Source organism: Hemiscyllium ocellatum, chromosome 2, assembly GCF_020745735.1.
Source record: "Hemiscyllium ocellatum isolate sHemOce1 chromosome 2, sHemOce1.pat.X.cur, whole genome shotgun sequence".
Taxonomy (NCBI): Eukaryota; Metazoa; Chordata; class Chondrichthyes; order Orectolobiformes; family Hemiscylliidae; genus Hemiscyllium; species Hemiscyllium ocellatum.
Genome location: NC_083402.1, coordinates 139,593,163 through 139,612,427, shown reverse-complemented (window position 1 = coordinate 139,612,427; position 19,265 = coordinate 139,593,163). Strand labels below are relative to the sequence as shown.

At 37.5% G+C, this 19,265-nt stretch overlaps 2 protein-coding genes across 2 annotated transcripts in view; one reads left to right on the top strand and one right to left on the bottom strand.

The window, feature by feature from the left end:
• polr1e (RNA polymerase I subunit E) overlaps positions 1 to 10,369 on the top strand; it is a 31,617-nt gene extending 21,248 nt beyond the window's left edge. The window contains exons 8-12 of the mRNA XM_060840659.1: positions 1,390 to 1,486; positions 2,474 to 2,613; positions 4,728 to 4,809; positions 6,984 to 7,115; positions 9,977 to 10,369. Of these exons, the coding sequence (XP_060696642.1) occupies positions 1,390 to 1,486; positions 2,474 to 2,613; positions 4,728 to 4,809; positions 6,984 to 7,115; positions 9,977 to 10,133 (608 nt within the window). The 3' untranslated portion in view covers positions 10,134 to 10,369. The remainder of the gene's footprint in view (positions 1 to 1,389; positions 1,487 to 2,473; positions 2,614 to 4,727; positions 4,810 to 6,983; positions 7,116 to 9,976) is intronic.
• A 2,255-nt stretch (positions 10,370 to 12,624) lies between these two features.
• The window catches only part of fbxo10 (F-box protein 10), a 51,041-nt gene continuing 44,400 nt past the window's right edge, over positions 12,625 to 19,265 (bottom strand). The window contains exon 11 of the mRNA XM_060840647.1: positions 12,625 to 17,922. Coding sequence (XP_060696630.1) covers positions 17,736 to 17,922 — 187 coding nt within the window. The 3' untranslated portion in view covers positions 12,625 to 17,735. The remainder of the gene's footprint in view (positions 17,923 to 19,265) is intronic.

Below are 19,265 nucleotides of genomic sequence, written 5' to 3'. Positions count from 1 at the left end.
AACAGAATTTTTTTTTTCTTTTGTCTGAATCATCTTGTAAGGATATATGAAATAGGACTTGATAGAGGCTGTATGATCCTCAAGCCTGCTATGTCATTTAATAAGGTCAAGGCTGATCTTGTAAAGTGCAAGGTATTGTAAAATTCTAAGATTGTGATATTGTGACCTTCCCTCTGTCAGAGACCAGGAGTGGGACGTTCACCAATGATGGTGCAGTGTTCAGCACCATTCATGACCCCTCAGATTCTGAAGCAGTCCATTTTCAAATGCAACAAGATGTGGACAATATCCAGCTTTGACCATCACCAATAAGACAACCTAACTACCACTCCTTGACATTCAATGGTGTTACCATTATTGACTCCCCCCACTATTAACATCCTTGGGGTTACCATTGACCAGAAACTGTATTGGACTTGTCATGTAAACACACTGGCTTCAAGAGTAGGTCAGAGGTTAGGAATGCTGCAGTGAGTAATTCCCTCCTGGCTCCCCTAAGCCTATCCATCATCTACAAATGAGGGGTGTGTTGGAATACTCACTACTTGTCTGGAAAGGTATATCACCAGTGACACTAAGGAAGATTGATAGCATCCAGGCCAAAGCAACACTCTTGTTTGGCACGACATACACAAACATCTACCCCCTCCATCACCGAGGCTCAGTGCACACTGCTGTTACTGTCTACAAGATGCATTGCAGAAAAAAAAATCACCCAATGATCCTTAGACAGCACCTTCAAAACCCAAAACCACTTCCATCTCTTAGGACAAGGGCAGCAGGTACTTGGTAACATCACCTGCAAGTTTGCCTATACTGGGTCAAGATATTGGAATTCCTTCCCTAATGGCATTGTGGGTTAACTTACAGCAGGTGGTCTGCCGTGGTTCAAGAAGGCAGTTCACCACCACCACCTCAAGGGCAACTGGGACAGGCAATAAATGCTAGCCAGCTAGGAATGCCCACATCCCAGAGATCAACAAGAGAAAAATGCCACTCACCATCTTGACTTGAAAATATATCACTGTTCCTTCACTGTCACTGGGTCAAAATCCTGAAACTCCCTAATGGCATTGTCTGTCAACACATAGCACATGGACTGCAGGGTTTCAAGAAGGCAGCTCACCACCATCTCCATAAGGGCAGTTAGGGATGGTCAGTAAATGCTGGAGAGCCAGTGAATCGCGTGAATGAATAAAAGTCAAATGACGGGAAAATCTTGATGGTGACTCTTTCTTTAAGAGATGACAACCACTTGGTCTAATTACAATTCTAGCACTATGGTATTATGGCAGATGATCAAAATAATTAGATAATTGCAACTCGTGTCAAATTTCTTAAAATTGTCGGTCGTTTTCACCTGTGGGCCTCTCCTTAACTAATCACAAGTCATCTCATCTACTGAATATCAAGCAATTGAAGCACATTGTGAATTACCGAAGATTAGTGCTGCAGAAGAAATTAGTAAATTGGCACAAACTGGCAAGTAAGTTTAGTAGATAATATGTTGGTATGAGGTTGTCAGCCACAATAATTACCATCATTGTTAAATTTCTGATGCCTTTCATATAAATTCCTGTTCTGAAGAGTATATTTTACAGAAAAGAATCTGTACTGCTTACATTTCATAACAGCTGTTAATCATCTTTTGCTACTGTTATGAAGATGTGGGTGTACTGTACCTGTAAGTAAGTTAAAAGCTAGCAGAACTACTTGACAGCACCAAGTGTTCTGAACAAAATATAATGTAACATGTGGCCAGCAGCTAATGTAGCTGGTTGCCTGGAGACAAAAACAAATTCGAATTAGGCCAATCAATTTAAATTATACCCAGAAAAAACCAAACTCCAATCATTTGAATTGAGTATATTGACAATATTAAAAGCCAGTGACATAATCCGATGCTTTGGGGGTATAAGACTGGGAAAAAAATGAACAATTGAGTGAGAACTGCCAGAAGACCAATGGATGTAGGCTGCTAGTGAAAACTCTCTGAGAGGTACCTGTCTAGAGAATGTGTTTGCACAGAGAAAAACATCGACACTGACCTGGAAAGCAACTCTACAGAGGAAGATATAAAGATTTGACTGCTGGCTGATTTTGAAATTTGAATTTTTCACTAAGTCTTAATCGGGGGTTTTATCGGACCAGTATTATAGAAGGAAAAATATGAGACAGGTTAGAAGGAGTTGTCAATAGTTGTTAGTTAATTATTCTGTTATACTTTAAGAAATAAAGTTGTTAATTTTTACTTTATTTAGTTCTTGGCCTCTCAAATTTTCACAGATTACTGCACGGGATAAATCTTTTCTGTGTTGCTTGTTTAAATTAAGCAGGAGAGTTTACCCCGTGATGTAACACTACATGATGTTGCAATTTTTAAACACGCTAAGGAAATGCTGTTTGGTCTAGCAGAAGATGAAAGAAGATGAAGCTTAATATTTAAGCATGATTTATTGTTCTTTACTTTTAGCTATTCCTTCTTTGTCCTGGAATCACTGAAGTCCTTACCTCAGGATGAGAAAAGTCGTGGTCATATGTGTTATTGCCTACATTACTTACAGATTCTGATAAGATTACACAATTTAAGAGACCGTGAATTGAAGCAGAAAGGTAAAATTTATTTGTTGTCTATTTTTATACGGAGGATGGACGTGTACATTAAATCAGTTCCGAGAATTACACTTGGGAGCACTGAGAGCTTTAACATTACTTGTGCAAAGCTTGCCTCGCATATAAGTATGAAGTTGGGCCTCTGTTGAAATTTTGTGACCATGGACGAAGTCAGTCAGGATCAGGAATCCACAGATTTGGAACTTTCATACTTCACCTATTTATTCAGTTGAACTTTGAGTCTTCAAATTAAAAATATATGTGGGCCTTATACTTTTTTGAAGATAGTGTATCCAATTTAATTTCCAGTAGGTTTCACTGTCCCAAAATCTCCTCCCGATTGTTGATTAGTATTAAACAAAAACAGTTGTTGTTTTGTAAAATCGCCCAATGACAGTATGGTTGCTGTACTGCATCAACTTACAGTTAAAGTACACGAGCTAAACAACAGTTCTTCGGGTAACAATAACTAAATGGGTCATGAGGTATATTTATTATTTTGGAATTTTTTGCTCAGTTATTTAACTTAGCTGGTGCACCCAATATTACAAAGGTGAGCACTTAACTGCAGTGGAAATAGTCTGTTTTACTCAGAATAGATAGAAATAGGATTAGACTACTTGGACCATTGAGCCTGCTTTGCCATTCAGTGAGATTGTGGCTGATTTGACTGACCTTAACTCCACCTTTCTGCACATCCCCCATTATCCTTGATTCCCTTGTGTATCAAAAATTGATCTAATCCAGTCCTGAATATGTTCAATGATCCCAGTTTCACTCCTTGATGTTAAAGAGCATTCCAAAGATTAAATATTCCTAAGAAGGAATTCCTACTTATCTCTGTCTTAAACAGGTGATCCACTTATTTTTAAATGCTCCCCTCATTCTACGTTACCCAAAGAAGGGAAGATCCCTCAGAATGTTGTATGTTTCAATAAGATCTCCTCTCATTGTTCTAACCTCCATTGAGTATAGTCCCAACCTGCTCAATCTTTTCTCAAACCCCTTTATCTCAGGACTCAACCTAGTGCACTATTTCTGAGCTGCATACAATGCAAGTAATACGTCTCCTTAAGTATGGTGACCATAACTGTACACAATACTTTAGGTGTAATCTTGCCAATGCCCTGTTCAGCTTTTCAAAGAAATTTCTGTTTTTTAGGGATAGGCTTTCCTTTATAAAACGAAACAAAATACTGGTCTGATTCAAATAGTTTGTACTTTGGCATGATTTGAAGATCTTTCATTCTGCAATTTTCAATTGATATTGAATGGTAGGAATTTCAGTAACTTAAAAAGTTGATTCTTTTTGGGGCGACACAGTGGCTCAGTGGTTAGCACTGCTGCCTCACAGCACCCGGGACCCGAGTTTGATTCCAGCTTCGGGCGACTGTCTGTGTTGAGTTTGCACGTTCTCCCCGTGTCTGCGTGGGTTTCCTCCAGCTGCTCCGGTTTCTTTCCACAGTCAGAAAGTGAACTGGCCATGCTATATTGTCCATAGTGTTAGGTGCATTAGTCAGGGGTAAATATAGGGTAGGGGAGTGGGTCTGGGTGGGTTACTGTCCGAAGGATCGGTGTGGACTTGTTGGGCTGAAGGGCATCTGTAGGGAATCTAATCTATATTTTGCCCCACATTTTCTTGATAGACCTTAAATGATTAACAACTTTCCAGTTGTCACAAAAGTGTTCCTGTTGGCATAGATAAATTCATATTTTATTAAAGTCATTTCATCAACTTTTCAGGATTTAAAAAAAATTCTGAACTATTTTGCAGTTATAATCTTCTCCCAAATTCATATGAAAGTTATAAATTACTTAAGCTTTGTTTGCTTTGTCTCTGAAAATGCTGAATCAGGATCCTGCCTGATTGGTCACTTCAACATCTGTTGACTTCTAGCTTGGCACAAATGATGATCGTAAATTTTTTTGAAGTATAATTGGCTAAGGCATAAGTAGCTTACACTAGAAATCTATTAGTATCTCTTGGTTTTAAAAATTGATATGCTAAAATGATTTTTTGCACACTTTTATATTATTTTTATTTTTCTTAAAGTAAACATGATCTGGGGTAAACTGCTTAACTCAAGTATAACTTTAAATATTTTCTGCTTCAGATTCCCTTGGGAGTGATGTTGCAGATGTTGTAAGAAGCAGTTTGATGAAAAAATTCACAGTCCTCACTTATAACAATGGACGGTAAGTGCCCATCTTTAAGTTTCCAAAGAAAATGGATTGCATAAATGTTTCCCAAAGTTCGGAAGATAGCTCAAATAGAAATCCCCAAACACTGGTGATCCATTAACATTTTCTACACCATAGTAGAAATAAAGAAAAATCAGCAATCTGGAAAACCCAACACTAAATCTAGATCTAAGTTCTTTTATTCTGTTACTTCTAAATGCAAGGTGCGTAAATCCAGAAGTGCTGAGGAATCAAAAACATATGGTATGGAAGGCTCTCTGAGACTATTATATGGATCTTGCCTCATTGGTGGTGAATGTAACAGCTAATCTTAATATCACTGAAACAGCCAACAGTCTGTTGTTCAAAAAATTCTATGAAGCTATTAGTATGTGTTTAAGAGGCAATTCAAATCAGTCTTTAATCCATGTTGACCTTTTTTTAAAGAATACTTTTTCCTATGTCTTTACCTATAGGCATGATCATCTGTTTTATCATGCCTATTTTCTGTATTAAATATTGATGAATTTCCAATATGTTGTGGCTGTGATCTTGTTGGAGATTGGTGCAGTTATATTTGAGTTTGAGAATTTGATGTTTACTGCAAAGGTTAGATACCTAACAATAAACATTCCTGATGAAGGGTTAATGCCCGAAATGTTGATTCTCCTGCTCCTTGGTTGCTGCCTGACCTGCTGTGCTTTTCCAGTGCCACACTTTTCGACTCTGATCTCAGCATCTGCAGTCCTCACTTTCTCCTGCTTAACAAGTAAACCAAAATGCATTTGCCACCTATTATACTTTGCTCAGGAATGAAGCAAATTAAATATCAAATGAGGTTTTGTGGGTAGAGTTTAGGAATAAAAAGGGGCAGTCACGCTGCTCGGAGTGTACTATAGACCCCAAACGGTCAGTGGGCAATAGTCGAGCAAATATGTAGGCAGTTCGTTGAGTTGTGGAACATGAATATTGTCATTATATTAGGGTATTTCAACATTTCCAACATGAATTGGGATAGTTATAGTGTAAAGGGTTTAGAGGGGCAGATTTCTTGAAGTATATTTAGGTGAGTTTTTTAATATCAATAATTCATTTCATCCACTCCAGTTTGGAAAAAAATAAGCAAAGAGAAGCTATTGTGAAAGATTGAGAAATATCAGTATTGAGTAATCTTTCTAATGACATCAATTCAAAGTTTCCACAATTGTAATTTTTCTGTATTTAGATTAATTCTGGAAAGAAACTACCATTGGTTTTGTGTTGAACATTTGCCAATTGTCTATCATTAATACAGAATTTGTTTCAATGGTGAAACTTCATTGCAGTAATTAGTCATACAGCATTTAATTCACTGTTGATACATGAATTATACGTTAAGCATGTTAAATTGACCTGAGCTCAGATTAACACTTGCAGCTAAGGGACAATCTGTCACTCAAAGATGTATAATAAAATGATATAGTGGGAAAAGGAAGTGTTAAAGAGCAGTGATCATAAAGATAAACAAATATTCTGCAGACTATCTGATCAGTTGGGGAATTGGTTATAGGGAAAACACAGGAAAGTGGGTGTGGGGAATGTTTGATGAACAATGATCCTATTGAGTGGTAGAGCAAGTTCCAAGGGGCTGAGTGACCTATTCCTGTTGCTATTTCTCATGGTGGTCTTTTGAGTAAATTTAAAAACCTTATGATGAGAAGCACTGTTTTCCTTTAACATGTGATGTACAATTCATTGTTTCAGGATTAAATTTAGGGCTTTATACACTGCTTTTGACTGAGTAATTTCTTTGTTAAGTATGCTGTACTTAATCACATGGTAATGAATTAGATCACATGAATTGTTGTGTATTGTGTCAAATGGACTTTGCTGTGCCAACTTCAGGTAAATGACTTTTGTAAATATTAAAACAGTCAATATGTATGTAAGCTTTTGCAAGAATATTACTCTGTAAAATAAAAAACATTTAAATTCAAGAGCACTCTAATATTTTTATCCTGGTTCTAAAATTGATTGTACACAATCCACATGATAAATTTACAGTTTTTATGATCAGCTCAAGAATTAGTGATCAATGTCAGATTTGGCTGTAAGTAGTATTATGGCTATTAATGGGAAAATATGTTTGTGCAAGGATATAAAATCTCATCTTCAAATCTTGAACCTAACCAATTTCTGTCTGTTTTCAGGGTAAAACATGTAATGACAGCCTCTATGAAAGCTAAGACAGTGGCATACATTATTGCACTGGCTTTACACATCAGTAGTTTTCAAACTAACCTCACGTATCTACAGCGGGATTTAAAAATCAGTGAAAATAGGTAAGTGTTTTCCTTTAAGCATTGTATCAGTTGCACAGTTATTTGTCACCTCACATTGTTACTGTCACCTCACATTGTTACTGTCAAGGGAGAGATTGTGGCTCATACTGGCTATTTGGTAAACAGCACTGGAATATGTGCATCAGCAGCCTGAGTTAATATAGCCCCAGATTTCTAGCATCTGACTAATGGTTAGAGAAAGATTGGAAGCTTGGCATCTGAGAACCAACATGCTGTGTTACTGGTACATGATTTCTGTTTATCCTAGTCATACGTTCATTTGGAAAAAAGCTGAGCTGAATCATTGGTGTGTTTTAAATTAAGCAAGGTGCACCATTGCTATATTTTATTCATGAAAGGCCCTAATCTGTATCTTTGTTTCGTGCTGCATGTGAACCCCTTTCAAGGTGGAGAATATGTATTTTGCCTAATTTTGTTTCAGAATGAATTCAGTGCAACATTTCCATTTAATACCAAGTAGTTGAGCCTGGATTGGGTGGGACAGTTCATACAGCAAGGAGTACAGATTGGAAAGTATATATTTAATACCAGGTTGTACAGATTGGAAAGAATGGGACTTTTAATAGCCACATGTCAGCTGTGGTGACATGCTTATAAGCTTAAGTTTGCACTCGTATAATGTTCTATTGTGGTAGAGAGTGCTGTATTGCTTAAGGTGCCAGCTTTCAGATGACTCGTTAAACTCCTGTCTGCCACTGCAGATGAACATAAAAGATCCCATGGCACTACATAACAAAAGAGTTGTTTAATTTCACCTAGGTGTTCTGACCAATATGAATCCCTCAATTACCATCACAAAAAGAAATGTGTAGACCACAGTCCATTAGGAAGGGAATACCAGAGTTTTGACCCAACAATCCTGAGTTTTACATTACATATACACTTTTTAGCATGCATCATTTGGCTATAGTATACTTTGGCAAATCCTAGAATTGTGAAAGGCGCTATGTTGATGCAGATTCTTTAGATTGGAACAAACAGCCCAAGTAATAGGAATGTTGAGGAGTGCAGTCCCTTAAATTTATCAAATTGAGGGTGAAGCAACCGTATTCTCATAACAAAAGTATGGTTCTACACGTGCACACCATTGAAGACATGAGAAAGTTACAAAAATGCTTAGATCTTGCAACCAGAATATTGTAGATGGTGTTGTGATAAACTTCATGATAGTGTGTGATGTGTGAAAATTAATGCTTATTTGTTGTTCAGATCACTTTTAATTGTCAAACAGTACAATAGTCCATGCCTTTATTTAGAAAAGAGTCGAACTGATATAGGTGTGCTATATGCCATTTTCAGATTGTTGTAATTTTTTTTTGAAGAGATACACATTAATAGTTTAAAAAGTGTGAAACTTTAAATATTTAGTAAAATCTTTTATCTGACAAGCTTGGGTAAAGGGTGATGCCAGTTAATCAAAAGTGCTGGTTGATAGGGAGTTACATTACTTCTGACCGAAGATGAGGTTTTACTCGTCTTTGAGGAGAGGGGGAAGCATTTGGGCAGTTGAGGACCCCCAGGCCTGCAAGCATTACATTAAAACCCCACAACTGACACCATGACATTCAGATTAACTTAGAAAAAATACCTGTCAGTGCTTTGACTGGGATTGCTTTAATTGCAGGCAACAACCAACACTGACCCAATAATTTCATTGTAATGCCGAAGAACGATTTCTGAAGATTTACAAACCATTATTTTTTTTAAAGAATGCATTATCTGAACACTGAAAGTGATTTTGAAGTAAATCAGGTTGTGATAAATTCACTGTACCATATAATGCAAAGTTTACTGTTGTTACTGTTCTTTGATTTGAATGGGTCCCTTCATATTGGAACTTCACTGGATTTGACGTGGATTTGTTTTTTTTGATTATTTTGAGGGGGCAGAGAAACAAACAATTGGGACTACTTCGAATCATAATATTTTTCATTTGGTCTGAGCAGAGTTCTAAAAGTTTGAAGGAGAGAGTTTTAAACATTTAACTACAAAAACTTTGCACATTCAGAATTTCACTGCTCCCTGCATGGATTTTTGTAAACTTGTCAACAACTGTAGTGTCGGCATGGAATAACTAATTCCCTTTCTGATCATAGAAATTGCCTGCATATCCTATCATGACGTGGGTCTCATCTACTCCAACATTTTATAACTCTCATCTAAATCCCGTGTTACCCATAGCAGACATTGAATGAACTCCAGCTCGGAGGTTAAATGAAGCCTGAAAGCTTTGGTAATCCAGCTCTTGGCATGGCCAGATAAGGTTCTTGAGATTATATTTTCATCTTCCTTTTGTCTTTGAATTCTGTTGGCCTGGAAGTTTTGAAAAGGCTGTTCTGATCTGTATTGCCTTGGTGATGAATCATAAATCAGAACTCCAAGGTTTTGGAATATAGACTAAATTTATGTTCTACCCCAGGCTGTATACTATATTTAAGTGTTCCATAAAGGCAGAAGCTTAGATACCTCCACTCCATATTACAATAGGAGTAATAGTATACTAAGCTGTCTCTTGAGCCTGTCTTCCCACAGCCCCAGTTGATTTGCATCTCTCTTTATTTACTTGCACTTATTTAGTGTCCTTTGATAGATTTTTGTTGGACAAGGCTATCCATTTCATGGGAACAGTGAAACTCTAACTATGATGAGTAGGTGATTATCTCATTCAGCAATTCAGTTGCACAAACCATGTTGACTATATAAACCATTGGTGCATGAACAAAACTTTCTGATGTGCTATTAATTTTTTTTTAAGTACACCTCTATCTCAATCTTGATTAACATAAGAGAATGATCAAAAACTCTTCATTCCTCACCACTTGTTTTGTTGTACTTTATAGAATATTGGACATTGCAAGAGCAATGGGCTTAAAGATTGCAAAGAAAAAGGTGGATATTCCTGGCAGTACTGCAGAGGACCATAAATTAGCAACACTCTCATTACCACTGGATATGCGAGCTAAACCTCATGGTCGCAAAAGGAAGAAAATGACATAATGTTGTACATAGAGACACAGTCAAATGTCACATCAGTCCCCAAGACCACAGAATGGTAACTTATGAAGAACATCTAAGCAGAACACTGGCATGAAGAGTTGGCCAATATTTCAAATTTTTATTTTTGAAAAGGAATATCCAGGGTCTGTTAACAGTGCAATTGAAGTGGGGTTAATAGTCGACTGTCAAACTACATATTTTGTATTCTTAATTAAACATCAAAATACAAAGAGTAACTTTTGAGAAATTGAATATTTGTCCAGTTGATCCCTTGTGCACGTACTGCCGGTCACAAAATGCAAAGATGGATCAGAACTTGTACAGCTAGTTACACTGCACGTTTTCAAAACATCATTTTATAACTTATACTCAGGATATTTGTCTTGAAATTATGGTAACAGTTCTTCAGTTAAGTTTGATAGTAGATTGACATTGTGTAAGGTCAGGCTTGATATTATACAGTTTTACTCAATTCCTTTTGAGGCTTGAAAGGGAACTTAAGGCCTTTCCTCAGGATTTAAAAATGTTGGCCAGTTGTTAGTTTGGTAGTCTGTTCATTTGCCAAAACCTATACAACATTCAAATATTTCAAAGCTTCTACCTTATCTATCCCATGTTTTGATGCTTCTTTCTTGAACTAGTTTGGCTTGGGGATAATAAATTACCTCTTTTGAGGAATTAATTCTAGAGCATTTGAACATAGTTCTTCCATAACATGGTGGTTGCATTCTTGAGCATCCCCACATAATAGAAAAATTGCACTTTAGAAACAGCAGAAAGTGTCGGGGCTGTAATTGCGTTACAGCCCACACACATTTTAAGGTTTACACTAGAAACAGTGTCCCCAATTCTTCAATTGCGTTACAGCAAATTCACATTGACAAAATAAGCATTATACCGTAATCCCTAATTCCATGCACTACTCAGGAAATGCCATCTTTCAGATGCACTATTAACCCAGGGCCCTTTCTGATTTCTTATGATACCTGCATTCAAATGAAAGGAAAAACCAACTCACTCTTATTTTTCCCAGCATCAGTTACAGAATAATAGATTGATCATACTCAGCTGCTTGTCACAGTCTGTTCTGGTTTGTAGAAAATAATTTTTTTAAAAAAAAGGTGGCATATCCTGTCTTTTGTGTTTCATGCTGCTTTTAATAAAGAAATTAAGATATCAAAAAGGACCAGAGCTTGAGGCCCAGAAATGGCCAAACCAGTCTGGATATGAAAGGGGTGTTGTGATAGTGTTAGTATCCCTTCCTATCAGAAGACCAGGGCTCAAGTCCCACCTCCTCCAGACATACTACAACATGTCTGACTAGATGGATTAAAAATGCCTATAAAGAGGGCCATTTGGTAACTGATGGCAGGTTTAAATAATCTGCTCAGGAACCTCAACTCAAATGAGCAAATGACATCAAAAATATTAATCTTTAAGTTATTGAAAAGCTTGTGAAAAGTTAACTCGTGCCTTCACTTGTGCTTACAAAGTCTATTCATTGACAGCTATTTTATAATATTTTCAGAATACAAGTGCTTCATTCAAACTGTCCCACTTTAGCAAACATTTTTAGTTACATACAACTGAATTGTATGTAGTTATTTTAAATCAATCAACCATTTGGATGCACCTCCTGAACAGTTGGGACTTAAATCCAGCCATTCTGGTCCTCGGGTATGTCTTCTTTGTGACATCGCGAATCATGGAATCCCTACAGTGTGGAAACAAGCCAGATGGCCCAACAAGTCCACACTGACCCTCTGAAGAGTAACCCCCTGACTAATGCACCTAACCTACACATCCCTGAACACTTGGGCACTTGTAGCATAGCCAATCCATCTAACCTGCACATCTTTGGATTGTGGGAGGAAAGCAGAGCATTCAGAGGAAACCCATACAGACATGGGGAGAATATGCAAACTCCACACAGACAGTTGCCCAAGGCTGGAATTGAACCCAGGTCCCAGGCACTGAGAGGCAGCAGTACTAACCACTGAGCCATCCTAATGGTTTTCAACTGTTGGTGAGAGACAGTCAGCAAGATGCTATCGGATATAGAATTCATGCTCCTGTTCTCAAAACTGAAAACCGCTGTTTGCTGTCTACATATTACCGACTATAAAATAACAAGTGTGCTGCAAGACACTCAATTAACTGCATGTATTTAAACAAAAATGGGTTATATAATCTAAGGTCAAAACATTGCAAAGCAATTCACAGTTCAGAGATGGTGGGCTGATTGCCCAGTTGTTCCATGGGTAAATATGAGCGTTAAATTTGAACACAAGGTTTCACAAATTGGTAAATGAATGATTGAGAAAGCAGATTAGCCACAAAGTTAATGTAGATTGTTGTATAAAGTACAGTCTGTAATATGTCCAATGGACAACAAACAGAATTCAGTTTTGATAACAGGAGCATGAATTCTATACCTGATAGAATCTTGCTGACTGTCTCACATCAACAGTTGCAAAGTATTAGTGAGTTGACAAAGACAACGGCAGGGTTCTAAAGTTTTGAAGTGTTGAGAAATTTTCTCTTCAAGATACTTGGGCAAGGATTGAGAGACCCTCAGAGAAATATTCTAAAAAACGCTTTGCTAAAATGTTCCTTTGTCCAGATAAGTGAATATTATAAATGAAGGAAATCTATCAGCATAGTGATCATCAGAATAGTCAACACCATATTATTGGGATGTAGTTGGTACCTACAAGGAGCAGACATGACAAGCCAATTTTCCGTTTTGCTGGGTATATGTTAACATCAGTTTAGATCGTAGAATCCTGTAGGGCAGAAGTCTACTTGCCAATTGTGCTTGTGCAGCTGTTTGCAAGATTTATCCAGTTAGTCCCATACTGTTTCTATAAACTGCTGCAAATCTTTCCTTGATATATATCCAATTTTCTTTTGAAAATTGTACATTCCAATCATGAATGTGTGTTTTTTTGGGCACTGACCTGTCAGTAATAATTTTTTTCCTTATTCACGCAAACAAAACCATCTCAAACTTTGTGCACCCCTCTTAAATGTCCCTATGTCCTCCCTACTGTTTACATGAACATAACTCCACATTGCAGCATCTTTCTCTTGTAGTACTTTCCATACCTCAGCAGTGGTGCTCAGGGTGACAGAGAATTGAATTGTTTTTCAGTGTTCAATAAGCAGAATGTTGTAGATTACATTGAAGCTGGATGAAAATTCATAAGTTATACTTGTCCTTAAATTTTCAAAACAATTATGTTCTTTTTCATTGTTACTGCATACCTTGTAAAGTTGGTTTGAAATGAACAGATTTTAATTTATTTTCAGGCAATTTTATAGTGTGAAATTGAAAGTTAGTTTCCCACTTTCCTATTATATAATTATGCAAGTCTAATCATTCTGTTCACAGAAAGGGTAGAGAATAGGATAAGCAATTGAGAGGTGGCAAATGGAGTTTAATGTGAAAAGTGTGAGGTGATGCACTTTGGAAGGATTAACAGGAATGCAGAGTACTGGGCTAATGGTAAGATTCTTGGTAGATGAGCAGAGATATCTGTGTCCATGTACATAGATCCTTGAAAGTTGCCTCCCACGTTGATAGAGTTGTTAAGAAGGTATATGGTGTGTTAGCTTTTATTGGTAGAGAGATTGAGTTTCAGAACCATGAGGTCATGCTGTAGCTTTACAAAACTCTGATGTGGCCAGATTTGGTGTATTGTGTACAGTTCTGGTCACTGCATTATAGAAAGGATGTGGAAGCTTTGGAAAAGGTTCAGAGGAGATTTACTAGGATGTTGTCTGGTATGGAGGGAAGGTCTGAGGGACTTGAGGCTGTTTTTGTTAGAGAGAGGGTTAAGAGGCGACTTTATTGAGACATAAGATAATCAGAGGGTTGGATAGGCTGGGCAGTGAGAGCCTTTTTCCTCAGATAGAGATGACTAGCATGAGGGGACATAGCTTTAAAGTGAGGGGTAATAGATATAGAACAAATGTCAGAGGTAGTTTCTTTACTCAGTAGTAGGGGCATGGACACACTGCCTGTAACAGTAGTAGACTCGCCAACTTTAAAGGCATGTAAATGGTCATTGGATCGGCATATGGATGAGAGTTTCAGATTGGTTCCACAGGTCTGTGCAACATAGAGGGCCAAAGAGCCTGTACTGCGCTGTAATGTTCTATGTTAAATTAGGCCCATTAAGTGCATTGAGGACAAAGGGAGTCGTCAGATGGATATCAGGTTTGAAGATCCCAACTGATTTTCATGCTGTTGATTTCATTATGTTAGAAGATCAGTCTGTCAGAAAACAACAGCAAACATTGTATTAACCTGTTCTCTAACTGGATAACAACTGTGTCATTCCTTGATAGTGTTAATTTCACTGACAAAATCATATGGTTGGTCAAAACAGAGTGTGAGAGGAAGTAAGCTTGAAAAGGTATTTTTAAAAAGAGTAAAAGTAAGTATTGGTCTTCTACAGCGTGATAATGGAGTTAAAACGTGATAATAACAGATGAAATGAAAAAATATTTCTTCTATCTTTACTACAGAGAATAAGAATATTTTGTTAATACTTTTAAACTAGGGGAGGTGGAGAACTTATTCGAATTATGATCATGAAGACAGTGGTGTAAAGCAAACAAAACTTTGGGCTGAGTAGTGGACTTTTATCTTGCGGTGTTACTGTATTGCTAATGAGGTCATAGATACCTTGGTCTTAAATCTGTGGAGTTTTGAAAAAAATTTAAGGAAGGTTCCTTTGGACCAGAAAGTACCTAATAAAGCTCTGTTCAAGAAGTGAGTGAAGCAGAAAACTGGGAACTAAGACTAGTTAGCATTACATGTGGGGAAGTATATAATCAGTTATTAAAGAGATTATAGATGCACACTGAAAAAATGTGAATTAATTGGGAAAAGTCACTACTGTTTTAATCAAAGGGGTAATAGTGTGTACTCAAAGGAGTAACACCTTGTGGAGAAAAGGCAAACATGTAGACATAATATACAAATGTAGAGGCATTTGATAAAGGTACCACAAAGGTTACTGCAGAAACCTGGAGCCTTCACTTGTTTTACAATTTACAATGACCGGTGTGTGGATGGGTGGGTGGAAAGAAGAGTACAGACAATACCAAGATAGGTAGGAAAGTATGTTGTGAAGAACACAAGGAAGGTGGAAAAAAATGTGGACTGATTGGACAAAAATCTGGCAAATGTGAAGTTCACTTTGGCAGGAAGATTTCCTGAAAAGCAGAGTATTACTGAAATAGACAATACCTGTACAACTCTGAAGGTGTTCTGGTGTTAAGAGTCAAAGTATTCTGTGGACACCAATTAAGAAGTCTAAATGGAAGCCATCTTTTATTACGCGAGGATTTGAACATAAAAACAAGGGTTTTATGCTTCAGTTAGACAGGGTATTGGTAATGCATTTAGAGTAGAGTAATGTGTAGCTTTGGTATCCTTATTTAAGGAAGGATGTAAATGCATCAGGTGGTTTACTAGATTGATACCTGGAATGAGTGATTTGTCTTGAGGATGGGTTAGAGAGGCTGGGCTTTTCTCCATGGAGGTTTTTGAAGCGTACAATATCCTGAATGGTCTTGATAAAAGGTGGATGTGGGTTAGGTAAGAATTAAGAGTCATGACCGAGCTGACATGAAATCTTTCTCAGAGGTTTGTGCATCTTCAGTGGTAGAGGCAGGGTCATTGAATATTTTGGACGCAGAGGTGGACTGATTATTATTTTGAGGTTTGCGACCAAGAGTTAATAGGGTAGATGGGACTGCCGTATTCAATACACAAATACATCTTATTGAATGTCAGAAAGCTTAAGGGGCAAATTAATTTATCTACACAATACAATAGATGGTATTCATACAAATATTAAATTCAGTACATTGGAAACTGTGACCTGGATTTTTCACTGGCCAAATAACTCTTGGAGCAATAAATGGGGGTTGCAAGTGGGGACCCAATGGCATCTTGACAGCACATTCTGAGAATCACCCATAAAATTTAATTTTCAGCTGGGCAATTCCTCTACGGGTGGAACCCTCAAAGTCTCCATTTAAATTGAAATTAAAATAGTTTCTCGGAAAAGGTTAAACTTTTAAATATAGTCTAACACCTGACTAAAATCTGTTCAGCTGACACCATACTTACTTCATACACACTCAATTACAGCTTCTCTCAACTCCTCCTTCACTAAATGTGGCTCAGTAATACCTACTGATAGAGTTATCAAAGTACCAGAGGACACAGTTCCCAGACCGGGTCTGGCAGGTGGTCAAGCAATCAACAGGAGGAAAATAACTGGCTTGTTCTCATCACTGTCAGAGATGCATCCAGAACAAATAGGTAGGAGTGACCAGCACTCAGTCTTTACAGTAGCAAAGACCTGCTTTCCACTATGGCTACCCTCCACTGTGTTGTTGACAGACATCAAACCAACTTAAAACCAGGAATCTGAGGTACCGTGTGCCATCAGCAGCATAATTATACTCAATCACAATCTGTAGTCTCACGGGCTGACAATCATCCACATACCATTTCCATAAAGCTGTGAACTCGGCCTAGTTTAATACAAGTGCAAATCAGGCAAGTATAATGGAATACTCGCCATTGCAGGGAGGAGTGCAGCTCCAACAACATCCAAGTGGCTTAGCAACAAGATAAAGCCTATTTTATTTGGCACCCCATCCAACACCAACATTCACTCCCTTCACCAGGGATGCAATGAATTTAACTCACCAAGGCTGCTCCAATAGCACTTTCCAAATCTATGACCTGTACCACCTAAGAACAACTATGGCAGCAGATGTAGGGGGAAACCACATAGCCATTTACCATCCTGATTTAGAAGAATATTACTACTCCTTCACTGTCACAGTCAGAATCCCAGAACCCCTTCCCAACATTCCAAGGACTGACATAGTTCAAGACAGTAGCTCATCACCACCACCACCACCACCACCACCACCATCATCTTCTCAAGGGCAATTGGGGGTGGGTAATAAATTCTGGCATTCCAAGAGTCATCCCATGAAGAAAGATAAAATAACGATAACCAGGATTTGAAATGTTCTTTTACTCAAAAGATGAAACTTTTGGAGAAGTTCAGTACTAGTTCACAAAGAGAAATCAGTTTGACTATAAATGAAACAGGACATTAGCTTCTCAAACTGATGAAATTCCATACCTAACCATTCATTGAGGTTCTTGGAGAAATCTGGTTTCTGTGTAGATGTCAGTTCAGAAATCATTCAGGTTCAGATCTGCATGAACAAATATCCCTCATTACACTGCATCATTGAGTGAAAGTACATGGATAAGATTGGCAGCTGTTAATCATGCAGACAGGGGAGTACGAAACTAGGAACTTTAATAAGCAGATCTAAACTTCTATTAGAGAACTGCATCATGTTATTAAACTCCAAATCGAAGTTGCCAATAATTGTTGTGTTCATCTGGTTATATGCAAGATCACCTATAAAGAAGTGAAATAACAAAATACATGCCCCAATTTCTTTTCCATCACTTAAAACATAATTGATACAGGAATTGAGGCATTAAATTGCTTTTTGTGGCACATCTGTACCAGTGCTGATTTTCATTCATCAAAGAATGGAACAGAAAATGCTGCCATTGTCATGGCAGCCCCCTTCAACCCTTGCAGCTATTCGAGTCGTCATGGATGCAACCCTTTGACGAGTCTGGACCATGGAGGTGGCTCGATTTGATCCATCAACAAGTGGCCTTGCTGGAGGATTGTCCAGTTTCCAGGCTATGCCAGATCTGCAAGAACTAACAGAGAAATATTCCATTAGGGATGAAAGATGAGTCAGATACAGTTCTCAGGGCTAAGGGGATTAAAGGGTATGGGGAGAAAGTGGGAACAGGGTAACTGAGTTGGATGAACAGCCATGATCACATTGAAAACAGAGTAGGCTTGAGGGGCTGAATTGCCTACTTCTGTTATTTTCTATACTGATATTAATTATAGTTCCTGCTTGCCATGGAACATGGGTATAATCGGTATGTGGGTTGAACACCAATACAATAAGAGAACCATTACTCAGTTTGTGGAGCAAACTGAAAGAAAAATTTGATGCCTCCTTAATAATGACACTGAATCTTTCAAACTTTTGTTTGTTGAAATTATGTTTTATTGTAGAACGAAACACAACTAGAAAGAAATAGGAAGAGGTCAGCTGCAGTTCAAAACCAAAATTAAAAAAGAATGTCTGTAAATTTGGCATTCACCATGGAAATACTGTGCTCAACGCTTGCACCACCTCATTTAAAAGTCAGGCAAATAGGTCAGTAACTAATATGCATTTGCTTCCATTGTTGTCAATAATACGTCATCATTTTACAGGTTTCAGTAGTTTCCGGAAGTAACAGACTATTCTGTAAATTTGAACTTTGAGATATAAATACCTCAAACTTAATTCCTTTAGATGGTGTTGGGTTACAGCTTGCAATTTATTATTGATGTATAAATTACTAATTATGTAACTCACTTCCAGTTTAATTTTTGTCAGACGTGAAATGAATGGAAGTCAATGAAGCAGCCACTCTTTACCTGCAACCATGGTGGAGATAAAATCCAATAAACCATCCAAGAAAATAGATAAAACATGATCCTGTATTTCCCTCAGTCATACTCAAGAGGAATCATTTCAAGACCACACCAAGAACCTTACAATGTTGTTAAAGTCAGGGAGTGAAGTTATTAGTAATATCAATGGAAGAAGGATTAAATTTATGACAAGGATTCCAAGAGTTACAGCATTGCATATATACCACCCAACAGGTACAGCAAACTAATAATGTTAGCATCAATATTAACAATGAATACTGTCTACAAACCGCACATAATCACAGTTTGGTGTCACAACAGTGGCCAATAAAAATAAGCATGTTTTTTGTCCTCTATCAATAGATGACACTAGTTGTGGGAGCTCATTAAAAGCTTTTGCTTTCAAGAATAACCATCTTATTGGACTGCCATTAAGATGAATCATGGCCATGGAACAAGTGTTTATATCACAGCTTGTCACACTGTTGATCGGCCTACAAACCATTCTCCGACTTCACATTCTCCTTCAAGAAAAGAATATGAAAATAACAGTGTATTTACTATT